We start from the raw sequence: 16336 nt of genomic DNA on the forward strand, positions 1-16336 counted from the left end.
AGCATGTGGGCGGTTCTGATTTGACAGAAGGAAGAGGATCAGTGACAGAAAGGAACCATACCTCAAAAGCCGGGTTGTTCTGTTGGTTTCTTGAAGAAACTGGTATCTATGGCCGTTAAAGGGATGAATCTATGCAGTGTTTGCTGTCTTGCCCTTTATTTCGTTACAGCAGTGCTTGCAGGGTAAGTACGTGTTTCTATATAACCCGAACACACCGTCTCTGCAATGGTCAAACCGGTTCAAACGCGGTATCGCTAGCTGGTACACATGTTTCATTGTGATTGGTCTACGCTTCTGAAGCCCGTTCTCCATGTGTAAAATAGCTAACGTTAGCTAGCTACTATTTGAAGGGGTAAAGAAGCAATCTCAGCAATGTGAACAACACTTTAAATAAAGTCCTTGTTCATAGGGTAGTCAACATCACCCTGCCTGATCCTTTGTTTCCAGTATCGTGACTCGTGTGTATCTACTCGAGGGAATGACATGGAAGAGTGGGCTAACTTGCTCAACTGGCTTTGTACTCCAAAAATGAGAGCCGTTGATATCAAACTGAATTACTCTGGACTGGGTGATGCCCATTTAGAATGATTTACTTCACAAAGATTCTTAGTCTGATAAACCACACGTTTGTGAACCCTACTCCACTTGTCACTATCATGAAGGGGAACTATCTAAGATCCGGTAGGTAGCTAGACACCCCCTCTTATTTTCACCTCTATCTACAGGCGAGATTTCTACAAGATCTTGGGGGTGAGCAAGTCTGCATCTGTGAGGGACATCAAGAAGGCTTACAGAAAGCTGGCTCTCCAGCTGCACCCTGACAGAAACCCAGATGACCCAACTGCTGCTGACAAATTTGCAGACCTGGGGTCAGCCTATGAGGTAGGAAGTGAACCCCTGTATCACTTATCTCTCTGGTAATTGTTATTTGCATGGCACTTTTGTTTTACAATATGTGCTATAAATATCATGCCATGATGATCTTGTCTTGTGTAGCTAGTCTCAGAAACAATACCCATCAACATCATTGTCAGTCTCATGAAGAGATGCAAAAGATATGAATGGCAACTGAGTGTTGAGATGATAGTACTCTATTGTTATGTATAATTTATTAACCTTTTATAATAGTCATTTGATCTGGGTGTGTAATAATATTTGGCTTCAGCATGCTATCTCATTTTCGTTACGATCGAGGCACCGAAACGAAAGTATTTTGTAAGAAACTGAAGCGACCTATTTGGTTGTTGTTGGAAACGACATAGTGATTTTGATTGGCCAAGAAGACCGTGTGGCTGCCTCTGATTGGCTCATACTGTGGTCAGTGTTCTCTCATGAAAGCACGACGTGGAGCACTCGGAGCGGCTCAGTGAAACATCCCATGATGCGCACCTGTCATCATGATCACTGATAACGTGTAGATTTGAAACATCATCCAATTTCATGATTGATACATTTTGCATGGTTAAGCTATTTAAGTGGGTGAAATGTGATGTTAAGAATTTGTACTTAAAGTTAATTTCATGTTGCTAATGTAAAGAAACCATGTACTCTACAGTATTTTGTGACTTAAAAAGAGTCAATCCCTGATGTTGTGCTGTTTGTAGGTGCTCTCTGATGAAGAGAAGAGGAAGCAGTATGATGCATATGGAGAGGATGGTCTGAAAGAGGGCCACCATGGTTCTCACAATGATATCTTCTCCAGGTACAGGTTTACCTAATAGATTACTATACTGTACATGATGGTTTCAGAATATAGGATCTCGGTGCTTAACAATGATAACCTCATCATCCTTGTGGGTATATGTCTATGTGGTCGCTCCGAGACCAGGCTTACCAGGGCTTTACTTTGTAATAAATGCTTAATACCGGGCTGAAGTGCGTTAAATTACAAGCTCCCGCTACAAGCAGTGCTTGACTTGGACTGAAATAGGTGCTGGTACTCATTTTGGGTGCCGGTACTGTTTATTTTTAGGTGCAGGATCTACACAATACTTTTGAGATAATGTTCTATAAGAGGTACTGAGCCGGTACTGAGCTCCTGTCTATGTCAAGCACTGGCTACATTCCAAATAATGTCTCTTACGCCACTGTTGCCTCTTCCAGTTTCTTTGGCGACTTTGGCTTCATGTTTGGAGGAAACCGGCAAGGACAACAGGACAGGAACATCCCCAGAGGAAATGACATTGTGCTGGATCTGGAGGTCACACTCGAAGAGGTGTATTCTGGGAACTTTGTAGAGGTACACTTCAACCCTTATGGTGGTCTGTATATACTGTCCATATCCAAAATATGTCTTGCCTACTACTTACTTAAACTACATACTGTGCACTGTTTAGTAAAAATGTATGTAATAAGCATAAAATAACATACTAGGCTCCTCCATACTGAGAATGCGTCATCTAAATTGCGTACATTCCTGCCATTCGTTAATTTTGGTACGCTGCGTAACCTTGTGTGATTTATCAGCGACTCTCTTCCTCAATGGTGTGCAGTGAATTCTACTAGATATCAAGCTGAATGGAGTATGACATCCTGGCATTGAAAGCATACTGAATTTAAAAAATGTCACCTACTATAGAACTTTCTATTTTCGCATACCCAAAATGCTACTATTTAGAACGCAAGTACGGGTATTCGGACATGGCCACTGTATACGATTTGTATGCTCCACCAGGCCTACCCTATTCCAACACATACATCCTAATCTCATCACGTCACATATGTACATCTCAGGTTGTTCGTAACAAGCCTGTAGCCAAAGAGGCCCCTGGGAAACGGAAATGCAACTGCAGACAGGAAATGAGGACGACGCAACTCGGACCTGGACGCTTCCAGATGAGCCAGGAAGTAGTGTGTGATGAGTGCCCCAATATAAAGTGAGTCACTGCTTCAGGGGTGCTGCTTTGTGGTTGACTCTGTCCTGTTCCTACCCTGTCGTGTGCATGTTGGGTTGGGTGCTGTCAGCAAAAAAACAAAAAGAATGTGCAAATTTATACATTTTAAAGATGTGATTTATACCAGTGGTTCCCAACCAGGGGTACTAGGACCCTGGGGGTACTTGGCAAATCCACAGGGGTGACTTGCGAAGACTCATGAGACCATAGGCCTACTGGTAAAAATGCACATGAGGGGATACTTCAGGGGTACTCCAGGCAGAACAACGTGTAGTTGGTGGTACAGTAACTGATAAAGGTTGGGAACATCTGTTCTATACTGTCATATTGACTGTGCATCTGGTTAAGACTGTTAACACAGGAGTCAATAGGTTCTTTCTTTATGTGATGAGGATGATAATGTGACTGTCTTATGATCCCAGGCTGGTGAATGAGGAGAGAACTCTGGAGGTAGAGATTGAACAGGGAGTGAGAGATGAGATGGAGTACCCTTTCATTGGGGAAGGTAAGCTACTTACTCAACCATCAGGATAATGGGTGTAAATAAAAAAGTTTTTACAAGTGGTATCAGTGTCTAACTCACGACTACGTCTGTCTCAAGGCGAACCTCACATTGATGGAGAGCCAGGGGACCTACGCTTCCGCATCAAAGTTATGAAGTAAGAGCAGCATTTCCTTATTTCACAAATAATATAGTGGCTCTAATCAGGCTACTATTAACCTCTATAACTTCACTAGGAGCCATGCTTTGTTGGTATAGGACATTATGTCAACACTAATACATTAGTGTTATGTAAAGATCAGTGGAGGCTGCTGAGGGGAGGACGGCTCATAATAATGTCTGGAATGGAGTGAATAGAATGGTATCAAACACATGAAAAACATGTTTGATACCCTTTACTCCACTCCGGCCATTTATGAGCCGTCCTCCCCTCAGCAGCCTCCACTGGTAAAGATTTTTGGAATGTTCGCTACTTGCATTCACCGTTGTCTATGCGACTCAAACCTTGTATCTAAACAAGAGAAAAGAAACGTCCTCTCATTGTCAACTGCATTTAGTTTCAGCAAACTTAACATGTGTAAATATTTGTATGAACATAAGATTCAACAACTGAGACATAAACTGAACAAGTTCCACAGACATGTGACTAACAGAAATGGAATACTGTGTCCCCGAACAAAGGGGGGGTCAAAATCAAACGTAACAGTCAGTAGCTGGTGTGGCCACCAGCTGTATTAAGTACTACAGTGCATCTCCTCCTCATGGACTGCATCAGATTTGCCAGTTCTTGCTGTGAGATGTTACCCCACTCTTCCACCAAGGCACCTGCAAGTTCCCAGACATTTCTGGGGGGAATGGCCCTAGCCCTCACCCTCCGATCCAACCGGTCCCAGACGTGCTCAATGGGATTGAGATCTGGGCTCTTCGCTGGCCATGGCAGAACACGGACATTCCTGTCTTGCAGGAAATCACACACAGAACGAGCATTATGGCTGGTGGCATTGTGATGCTGGAGGGTCATGTCAGGATGAGCCTGCAGGAAGGGTACCACATGAGGGAGGAGCATGTCTTCCCTGTATCGCACAGCGTTGAGATTGCCTGCAATGACAACAAGCTCAGTCCGATGATGCTGTGACACACCGCCCCAGACCATGACGGACCCTCCACCTCCAAATCGATCCCGCTCCAGAGTACAGGCCTCGGTGTAACGCTCATTCCTTCTACGATAAACGCGAATCCGACCATCACCCCCGGTGAGACAAAACCGCGAGTCGTTAGTGAAGAGCACTTTTTGCCAATCCTGTCTGGTCCAGCGACGGTGGATTTGTGCCCATAGGCGACGGTGTTACCTGTGATGTCTGGTGAGGACCTGCCTTACAACAGGCCTACAAGCCCTCAGTCCAGCCTCACTCAGCCTATTGCGTACAGTCTGAGCACTGATGGAGGGATTGTGCGTTCCTGGTGTAACTCGGGCAGTTGTTGCCATCCTATACCTGTCCCGCAGGTGTGATGTTCGGATGTACCGATGCTGTTCAGGTGTTGTTACACATGGTCTGTCAATGAGAGGACGATCAGCTGTCCGTCCTGTCTCCCTGTAGCGCTGTCTTAGGCATCTCAAAGTACGGACATTGCAATTTATTGCCCTGGCCACATCTGCAGTTCTCATGCCTCCTTGCAGCATGCCTAAGGCACGTTCACGCAGATGAGTAGGGACCCTGGGCATCTTTCTTTTGGTGTTTTTCAGTCAGTAGAAAGGCCTCTTTAGTGTCCCAAGTTTTCAGAACTGTGACCTTAATTGCCTACCGTCTATAAGTTGTTAGTGTCTTAACGAACGTTCCACAGGTGCATGTTCATTAATTGTTTATCGTTCATTGAACAAGCATTGGGAAACAGTGTTTAAACCCTGTTATGGCTAGGCGCGCCTCAAGCGACCCACCTCGACAACATCTGGTGAAATTGCAGAGCGCCAAATTCAAATTACAGAAATCGTAATATTAAACTTTCATGAAAATACAAGTGTCATACATCATTTAAAAGATCAACTAATTGTCCAGCCGCTTTGTCAGATTTCAAAAAGGCTTTATGGCGAAAGGACACCATGCGATTATCTGAGGACAGCGCCCCGCATACAAAAGCATGAAAAACATTATCCAGCCAAGCAGATGCACCACGAAAGTCAGAAATAGCAATAATATAAATCCCTTACCTTTGAAGATCTTCATCTGGTTTCAATCACATGGGTCCCTGTTACATAATAAATGGTCCTTTTGTTCGATAAAGTCCTAATTTATATCCCCAAGAAGTTTATTTGGCACGCTTCATTCAATAATCCACCGGTTTCCCCTCGTTCAAAATGAATCCCAAATGTTACCAATAAACTTGGTCAAACAACGTTCCTAATCAATTCTCAGGTACCCTAATATGTAAATAAACGATAAAATTTAAGACAAATAGTATATTCAATACCGGAGATAAATAACCAAGTGTGTGCCCTCACCGGAGCACGTCACAATCATTGTCTAACCAAGCAGAGCCATCACGAAAGTCAGAAATGGCTATAAAATAAATCGCTTATCTTTGAACATCTTCATCTTTTTGCTAACCCAAATGTCCCAGTTACAAAATGAATGGTCGTTTTGTTCGATAAAGTCCTTCTTTATATCCCAAAAATGTCAGTTTTATTTGGCGTGTTTGATTCAGAAATACACCTGTTCCAACATGCCTACAAAGGAATGTAAAAAGTTACTTGTAAACTTGGTCCAAACATTTCAAACAACATTTGTAATCCAACCTTAGGTATCCTAATATGTAAATAATCGATAAAATTTAAGACGGAATAAACTGTTTCCAATACCGGAGAAAAACGAGGAGCGCGTAGTCATTCACCCGCACCAAAATACTAGAGTTCTTCTGAGTGACACTTAGAAAGAATACGACTACTTCTTCATTTAAAAAAAAAAAACATCGAACAATTTCTAAAGACTGTTGACATCTAGTGGAAGCTATAGGAACTGCAATCTGTCCTAAAAATGTGGGTTTCCCATAGAAAAGCATTGGAATATCCAATGACCTCATTTTTTCCCTGGATGGTCCTCTGGGTTTCGCCTGCCAAATCAGTTTTGTTATACTCACAGACATTATTTTAACAGTTTTACTTTAAAGTGTTTTCTATGCAGTACTACCATGCATATGCATATCCTAGCTTCTGGGCCTGAGTAACAGGCAGTTTACTTTGGGCACCTCAGTCATCCAAACTTCAGAATACTGCCCCCTATCTCTAAAAAGTTAAACCCTTTACAATGAAGATCTGTGACGTTATTTGGATTTTTACAAATTATCTTTGAAAGACAGGGTCTTTGAAAAGGGATGTTTCTTTTTTTGCTGAGTTTATATGCTTGCTGTATGCAAATGCTTTCTCACTCTCTCTCTATTATATAAGATGTAGGTTGTCAGTTGTGGAAGCTGTTTTGTGTTGTTTATGTGACTCAACCCTTCTATGTCTATGGCCACTACAGGATGTATTCTTTCCCTCTCCCTGTTAGCTAACTTGATACACCAGTGTCTATTTAAGTGATAATGCCAGAGAAGCCGGTGTTTGGAGGATACAGTTGAAGTCGGAAGTTTCATACACCTTAGCCAAATACATTTCAACTCTGTTTTTCACAATTCCTGACATTTAATCCTAGTAAAAATTCCCAGTCTTAGGTCAGTTAGGATCACCACTTTATTTTAAGAATGTGAAATGTCGTAATAATAGTAGAGAAAATGATATTTCAGCTTTTATTTCTTTCATCACATTCCCTGTGGGTCAGAAGTTTACATACTCAATTAGTATTTGGTAGCATTGCCTTTAAATTGTTTAACTTGGGTCAAACGTTTCGGGTGGCCTTCCACAAGCTTTTAACTAAGTTGGGTGAATTTTGGCCCATTCCTCCTGACAGAGCTGGTGTAACTGAGTCAGGTTTGTAGGCCTCCTTGCTCGCACATGCTTTTTCAGTTCTGCCCACAAATTGTCTTTAGGATTGAGGTAAGGGCTTTGTGAAGACCACTCCAATACCTTGACTTTGTTGTCCTTACGCCATTTTGCCACAACTTTGGAAGTATGCTTGGGGTCATTGTCCATTTGGAAGACCCATTTGCGACCAAGCTTTAACTTCCTGACTGATGTTCTGAGATGTTGCTTCAATATATCCACATCATTTTCCTACCTCATGATGCCATCTATTTTGTGAAGTGTACCAGTCCCTCCTGCAGCAAAGCACCCCCACAACATGATGCTGCCACCCCCGTGCTTCACGGTTGGGATGGAGTTCTTCGGCTTGCAAGCCTCCCCCTTTTTCCTCCAAACATAACGATGGTCATTATGGCCAAACAGTTCTATTTTTGTTTCATCAGACCAGAGGACATTTCTCCAAAAAGTACGATCTTTGTCCCCATGTGCAGTTGCAAACCGGAGTCTGGCTTTTTTTATGGCGGTTTTGGAGAAATGGCTTTTTCCTTGCTGAGCGGCCTTTCAGGTTATGTCAATATAGGACTCGTTTTACTGTGGATATAGATACTTTTGTACCTGTTTCCTCCAGCATCTTCACAAGGTCCTTTGCTGTTGTTCTGGGATTGATTTGCACTTTTCGCACCAAAGTACGTTCATCTTTAGGAGACAGAACGTATCTCCTTCCTGAGCGGTATGACGGCTGCGTGGTCCCATGGTGTTTATACTTGCGTACTATTGTTTGTACAGATGAACGTGGTACCTTCAGGCGTTTGGAAATTGCTCCCAAGGTTGAACCAGACTTGTGGAGGTCTACAATTGTTTTTCTGAGGTCTTGGCTGATTTCTGTTGATTTATTTCCCATGATGTCAAGCAAAGAGGCACTGAGTTTGAAGGTAGGCCTTGAAATACATCCACAGGTACACCTCCAATTGACTCAAATTATGTCAATTAGCCTGTTAGAAGCTTCTAAAGCCATGACATTTTCTGGAGTTTTGTAAGCTGTTTAAAGGCAGTCAATTTAGCTTATGTAAACTTCTGACCCACTGGAATTGTGATACAGTGAAATAATCTGTCTGTAAACAATTGTTGGAAAAATTACTTTGCATGCACAAAGTAGATGTCTTAACCAACTTGCCAATACTATAGTTTGTTAACAAGAAATTGCGGAGTGGTTGACAAACGAGTTTTAATGACCCCAACCTAAGTGTATGTAAACTTCCGACTTCAACTGTATATTTAGCATGGGTGTTGTTCGTCGAGGGCCAGAAAACCGTGCCAATATATCCTCAACACCGGCTTCGAGGGCATTATCACTTTTATACAACAGGTTACCAACATATGCAAATATTGATTGACATATTTTACTTGAAAGCATTATTTTGATGATTTTTTTTCATACTATTTCATCCTTCCACAAGATATTGTCCAGAAACAAATCTAGGGTTGCTACCCAAGCCGGCTGGTCATTCGTTCTATTGGTTCGGTTGCCAGAGACGCAACCCAGTCGTTAAGTCTTTTTGCTCTGTATCTATGGATGCGACAGTCGTTTGTTCTAAATGTTCCATTGCCATACTGGCTGGCAACATTCCTATCCCTTGCTTGCTAGCTAGCCAACTACGTCTAGCTTAGTCACATCAAACAGTGCAGCCAGAATAACAAAAGGAGCTGCACTTGTTTAAGCTGTTTTCCCGTGATATTTATTTGGATACATCCATAACAATGAGCTAATGAGGCATGAATTCACCTGGCATACAAAATGTGCTCTCTCGTCAGAACACTGTTGTTCAGAGGAGCTAGCCAACAACACAGCTAACACAATCACTTCAAACTGAAGCTGGAAAGACTGCAAACTAGCTGCACTTCATTTCATTTGAACTTTTTTCAATTGACCTTTCTTTGTATATCCATAAAAAATTATGCCAGCTGATTCATCATTTTGACTGGCTGCGAAACGCTGCCTGCCTCCCTCTCTCGTCCCGACTGCCGACCCCTACACGTTCATTACTATGGGACAGTTGGAGATCTGAATATTGAAACAATGTTGCAAATGTCGGAGGGACAGACAGTAACACGGAACCCAAACCGGCTGCACGGGTGCGCCATCGTGCATAAATGTATTTTGTCCCCCTACACCAAACGCGATTACGACACGCAGGTTAAAATATCAAAACAAACTGAACCAATGACATTAATTTGGGGACTGGTTGAATAGCATTAAACATTTATGTAAATTTACCTAGCTAGCTTGCACTTGCTAGCTAATTTGTCCTACTTAGCTAGCTTGCTGTTGCTAGCTAATTTGTCCTAGGATATAAACATTGAGTTATTTTACCTGAAATGCACAAGGTCCTCTACTCCAACAATTAATCCACACATAAAACGGTCAACTGAATCGTTTCTAGTCATCTATCCTCCTTCCAGACTTTTTCTTCTCTTGACTTTATATTGCGATTGGCAACTTTCATAAATTACGTGCATTACCGCCACCGGTATTTCTTTCTGCTCTAATTATGTTGGTAAGCAGTTTATAATAGCAGTAAGGTACTTCGGGGGGTTTGTGATATATGGCCAATATACCACGGCTAAGGGCTGTCTCCAGGCACTCCGCGTTGCATCGTGCTTAAGAATAGCCCTTAGCGTGCTATATTGGCCATATACCACACCCCCTCGGGCCTTTATTGGTTAAGTAACATCTTGTCAATTGTGGAAGCTGTTTTGTTGAAGAGTGATTTAGTAATGTATATGTGTACTGACAGACATCCAGTGTTTGAGCGGCGAGGAGATGACCTGTACACTAACGTCACCATCTCCCTGGTGGAGGCTCTGGTTGGCTTTGAGATGGACATCATACACCTGGACGGACATAAGGTAACTATGGACGAGTGAAGCTAAGAAATACATGCATACACTTTTACTGCCATGTACTGAAATGTTTTGGGGAGGGGAGCTTGTCTTGAGCCATCATTGCCCCATTCTCAAAAAGCACACAAAAAGACTGGTTGAAAAGCAAAAAATATGCATTTTTGTTTTGTCTAGAAAATAAAGTATTTATTCATTATAAAGTATATTCTAAAAGGTATTCTAAGGAATCAGTGACACACTTTGACTGCTCCTCTGACTACAGGTCCACATTGTGAGGGACAAGATCACTAAGCCTGGTGCTCGGGTGTGGAAGAAAGGAGAAGGCCTGCCCAACTTCGACAACAACAACATCCGTGGCTCTCTCATAGTCTCCTTCGACGTAGAGTTCCCAGAGACACAGCTGAATGACAATCAGAAAGAGGGTAAGGAGGAGGCCGATAAAGATGGGTGGGGGGGGTGTGACTTGTAATGTATTTATTTATGAGTTTGAGTTAATGATACCAGGAGAAAGTAGGCTGCATGTTATATATCAGAGCTGTTACATACGAGGTATGGGTATTGTTGATGCATATTAAGACTCAGAGGCAAAGGACATGCCCGTAGAACACGCGAACCCCCCCCCCCCCCCCCAAACTGTAAGCGACACATATACATCACAATACATCGTCTTCGAATTGCCGACTTTACACCACTGACCGGAAGACAATAAAGGTACACATTAACTTCTCAGATATGAAAGATGATGAAAAATGTAATTATGATCATAATGTATAGTCATTTACAATTGGGGCTTGCTTTTGTTGTTCCAGGAGTGAGGGGGATTCTGAAGCAGGCATCGGTACAGAAGGTTTACAACGGACTACAGGGATACTGACACACCAACAGACAGAATCTGAGTTCTGTGCTACAAAACACACAAAGGAACAAGCACAGGGGTGTATTTATTTTCAGATTGTTCTCAGGATGGGTTGACTTGATTTGTTTTATTTTTTAATATTCTACATTCTGAAGGTGACTTGACGTTGTCTATTTTCTTTTAAAGAAGTCCTTGTTATATATCACATTGACGGGTTGAAACTACACCGTATTTATACTTTTAATTTTCTTGCCCTCGTCCCAATTTTTTACTACCACCAATTCTTTGTCACTCATTTTCCTTTTGTCTTTTTTAATTCACCTTCAATTTCAACTACTGTCATCCAATGTGAACCACTATCACAGACATGTTTGACCATCAAATCCACTATCTGATGTTAAACCTTTATCACACCTGACTGGGCACTAAAAGAGGAGCTGGACTAAGGCAAAGGACTCTAACTCTGAAATCAAAGGACTATCTCATGGACATCAGCAAGACTGGAATACTATTCCCTTCCCTGTTGTTTTGATCAGTTTTACAGATGTAATACTGTACTAGGGTATTTCATCTTGAGTGATTTTGACTCCTTTGACACCTTCAACAATTCTGTCATTTATGGGTTTTCGGTCGTATAGGTTTTCAGTAATATCTCAAAATGCTGTGTAAATAGGAAAGAAACTACATATTGTTATTTTTGTTGTTGCTTTTGTTGAGTTGGATTGCATCTTTAGATGTCTTCTTTGGGGCAATGTCTTGAGTGTTCTGTCTGCTGAAAGAGAGGCCACAGAGAATGGACCTGTTGAGCTGCCTCGCATAACCTCGTCATCAGGGTATGATTTTACCATGGAGAGCCCCTCTTTGGCTCCACCCACCACCATCCACACCTCTTGCTCCTCCTTTCAGCCTGTCTGCGTCCCAAATGACACCCTATTACCTGTATATTACACTACTTCTGACCGGGCCCCATGGTGGCTTTGTTCAAAAGTAGGACACTAGATGGGGAATAAGGTTCCATGTCAGACACAGACCTAGGTTCTCTGGACTACTCTTCCTGGCGGAATGGGGCTACTGTTTTCCAGAGTGCTACAGTACAGGAGGGAGAAGTGTACTTTCAGCTGAGAGTTCAATTAAAAGTTTATATAAATAATGACTCAAGGATTATTTTAGTGTGTCAATTTAAGGATGCGAGCTATATCTCTAGCATGTCTCAGTCACTATGTACATGGAGACCACAGGAGGTTGGTGGCACCTTCATTGGGGAGAACAGGCTGGTGGTAAGGCCTGGAGAGGAATGGTATCAAACATAAGGGTTCCAGGTGTTAGATGCCATTCCATTTGCGCCGTTTCAGACATTATGTGCCATCCTCCCCTTAGCAGCCTGCTGTGGTAAAGACAAGCGAGCCAATATATTACCAGGAGAGGGCCCGATATGTCGCCGGGAGAGGGCCCGACATGTTACCAGTAAAGGGCGCAATTGGCGGCGTGTAGCCAAGTGGTTAGAGCGTTGTGCCAGTAACCAAAAGGTTGCTGGATGGAATCCCCGAGCTGACAATGTAAAAATCTGTTGTTCTCTCTGAGCAAGGCAGTTAACCCACTATTCCCTGGGAGCCGAACATGTGGGTGTCGATTATGGCAGCCCCCCTGCACCTCTCTGATTCAGAGGGGTTGGGTTAAATGTGGAAGACACATTTCAGTTGAATATATTCAGTTGTACAACTGACTAGGTACCGCCCTTTCCATTTATATTACCAGTAGAGGGCGGCAAGTGTACAGTGAATGTAAGGCAGCCAAGGATGCCTGCTGCTACCACTCCTTGAGGAATCATTGGTCCACTCTATATCCAGGCCTCAGGACCTCACATAGCTCTTCGTTATATGATTGCATTCACATGATTGTTATGGCTTTATAGATTGATTGTTAGTGATCTATGAATTTTGTTGATGGGCAGTTCCTTATCTCCCGCATTTGTTCTGGTTTTACTGCTGTGATTGGCTGACTTTATTGGTCAGATTATAGGACTGTGGTGTCTCTAATCATGTGCTTGAATGAGAGGATCAGGCAGTGTGTGTGTGTGAGTCTATCAGACTGTGTATCGTACTGTGTGTGTGTGTGTATGTGGTCCGTATGATGCTGTTAACCCCTTGTACTCACACCTCCACTCTGTATCTGACCTCTTTGTGACCCAGCTGGTTCAACTTATTCTGTAAGACTGTCTGTCACCGACTGAGGTTACGTCCCAAATGGTACCCTATTCCCTATATAGTGCACTACTATAGACCAGGGCCCATAGTGCTCTTCCCTATATAGTGCACTACTTTTGACCAGGGCCCATAGTGCTTTTCCCTATATAGTGCACTACTTTTGACCAGGGCCCATAGTGCTTTTCCCTATATAGTGCACTACTTTTGACCAGGGCCCATAGTGCTCTTCCCTATATAGTGCACTACTTTTGACCAGGGCCCATAGTGCCCCTCACTATATAGTGCACTACTTTTGACCAGGGCCCATAGTGCCCCTCACTATATAGTGCACTACTTTTGACCAGGGCCCATAGTGCCCCTCACTATATAGTGCACTACTTTTGACCAGGGCTCATAGTGCTCTGGTCAAAATGTATGCCCTACATATAAGGAACAGAGTGCCTTTTGGGATGCAGAGTCAATCTCAACTTTGTCCCCAGATGAGATCTACCCATCCCTCCTCCTCCACCCCTCTACCTCGCTTGTGGGAGGGACAGTGGGCGGAAGGTTGTCTGGGAGTCTGTCTGGTTGGGTGCAGCAGGGGATGTCCACATGACTCAGTTCAGTATGGGGATTTTATAGTGTGGTGACAAGCGCATCTGCCCACCAGCATGCATGTGTTTGTATTTGTCTGCATTTGTGTGTGTGCTTGCGTGCGTGTGTGTGTGAGAGAGAATACATGGGAGGTCTTCCTGTGTCTGGGAGGTGCTTTCCCAAAACTGATTACCCCATACATCTCTAATATCTGACAGTAAATCAGGTTTATTATGCAGATATTGCATTTATTTTCTCCCATCTTACAATGATGGCTTTGTGTCCAAACTGCACACAACTGTGTGAATCTGTGTGCAGTCTGTGTGTATGATGAACCCCCACAGAGATGGCTCTGTGGTATTGGGAAGCTCCTCCACAGCCAACCACACACATCCTTTAGTCATTATCAATCTGGATGAGACCCAACAAGCAGGGTTGGTTGGTGATTAGGATGTATAAAGACTCTGTTTAACCTCTAATTAGCACAACATACAGCTCTCTCGATGTCATGCTGCATAGCCGTCTATTTTAGATATGGCTCTGGCTGCATAGGGAGATTCCCAACCCAGTCCACGTATCTTCACCTATAGTTACTGGCAGTGATAATTCACAGATGTTTTCAGACTTCAAATGTCGTCTATTGGTGAGACGAGTATAAGTCCCGCAAAGTTTTATAGATCCAGCTGCATAAATATGCCTGCAATCCAAATGAATGAGAAAGATTGCCACTGTCTACTTTAATCATTTTAGATGGTAACTATCTTTCCCATTCATTTAGGAATGGTCCTTGCTTTCCGTGATCCTTGGGACATCCCCTATCCCATTGAAGTTTAAATGTAAAATGGGTAAGGTTAGGTAAGGGTGATGGTTAAGGTCAGGGTTTAGCGTAGGGTCATCCCAAGGATCCTAGAAAGCACCATTTAGGGAATCTGGATTGACAAACTTTGATTTTGAAATTATGAACTACCCCTCTAAGGTACAATAAGGCAGCATTGCCTGTATGATGGGCCGACAGACCTCCCCTGCAGCCCCTCAGGGGACCTCAGTCAGTCCAAGCACACTTCAGAGCTCTGTGGGACCCGACTGTAGGTAGAGCGTAGGTGCACTTGACCCAGAGCAATGACACTCTTTAAGTGTTAAGTGGACCATGTGATGTGATGTCTAATTGCACAATCTGCTCGCCTGGGAAGGGAAGTGGCTCAGGGAGAGGAGAGAGAGATGGCGCCATGTTGACCTGTACTGACTGAGCAGTGTGCTCAGCTGATGGAGCCTGACCCTGTGTGAGGCAAGCGTTCAGGGGGGTGTGTGTATGAGAGTGTGTGTAGGGGAGGATCAGAGTGTGTGTGTGTGTGGGGGGGGGGGGCAGAGTGTGTGTGTGGGGGGGGGTTCAGAGTGCGGGGATAACAGCTCAGTATGGTAGCACTGCTAGTAGTAGTAACCCAAAGCAGTAATGATGACATGCACTGAAAGTCTCTGTGTATTATGACTTCTTTAATGGAGAATGTTTTTTAATGCCTTAAAAAAATTATTATAATAATTTGAACACTCTGGAAAAGATTTACTAGTCTGTCTTTCAAAAATAAATAATAACGCCTTACGTAAGTGTGCTTTACACACAGCCTTTATCTTTTCTTTAATTAAATTACACGTCCAAACTTTAGACTGATGCAAACGTTCAGAACGTCCCGCTTTCTGTGTTACTAAAATTCAATCAATTGTCACAGGGAATATTCATGAGAGAGTATGCCTGAAAACCGTACACACAGAGCAGGGATGAGTTCAACAACACACAACACGTCATCTGTTTCATCCCTGTGTGGTTATCGATGCAGCACCAACATGTGTCTCAGAAGGGAGGAACGAGCACCCCGAAAAAGAAATGGTAACGGACAAAGCCTACAATTTGTGGCTGAGCATAAAGCAAACAATAGGCAGCTTTTGTGTCAGCAGTGTCCTCTGCTCTTCTCGCTGTAGCTTAGTTTGAACACGGCTGGGGACGGCTGTAGCGTCACTGTGCATGTCATGTTGCTATATAAAAGCCAGTCACCTCAAAGGGAAAAGCCTCAACTATTCAACAATGAATAGTGGGGCTGTAGGCAGGAAGAATTGCTGTTTATCTAAATGCTCCTGGGCTAAACATAGTCAGCTGTCATTATGTCTGTCTATTCTTCCTATTCCCCTCAAACATGTATTTATTTATGTCCCAATTCTGTAGTCTAATGACCCATTTTGTGGTTGAAGACTAGCTGAGTCTCCCTCCCTCCCAAGCCACAAGACTCCTGAACGGGTAACCATCTGGTTACCCGGACTATTTGCTTTGTGTGTTCCCCCCAAACCCCTCTTTTACGCTGCTGCTACTCTCTGTTTATCTTATATGCATAGTCACTTTAACTATACATTCATGTACATACTACCTCAATTGGCCCGACCAACCAGTGCTCCCGCACGTTGGCT

General features: G+C 43.2%; 1 protein-coding gene across 1 annotated transcript; it reads left to right on the forward strand.

Annotated features, from left to right (window-relative positions):
- The first annotated feature begins 15 nt into the window (after nucleotides 1-15).
- Nucleotides 16-12258, forward strand: LOC120064229 (dnaJ homolog subfamily B member 11-like). The gene is made up of 10 exons (XM_039014660.1): nucleotides 16-182; nucleotides 726-882; nucleotides 1605-1702; nucleotides 2104-2239; nucleotides 2734-2876; nucleotides 3317-3399; nucleotides 3496-3553; nucleotides 10144-10255; nucleotides 10512-10671; nucleotides 11059-12258. The coding sequence occupies exons 1-10, from the start codon at nucleotides 109-111 to the stop codon at nucleotides 11121-11123; spliced, it is 1086 nt and encodes a 361-aa protein (XP_038870588.1). The 5' UTR covers nucleotides 16-108; the 3' UTR covers nucleotides 11124-12258.
- Nucleotides 12259-16336: the final 4078 nt, after the last annotated feature.

This window comes from Salvelinus namaycush, chromosome 19, assembly GCF_016432855.1.
Source record: "Salvelinus namaycush isolate Seneca chromosome 19, SaNama_1.0, whole genome shotgun sequence".
In the NCBI taxonomy this organism is placed as follows: Eukaryota; Metazoa; Chordata; class Actinopteri; order Salmoniformes; family Salmonidae; genus Salvelinus; species Salvelinus namaycush.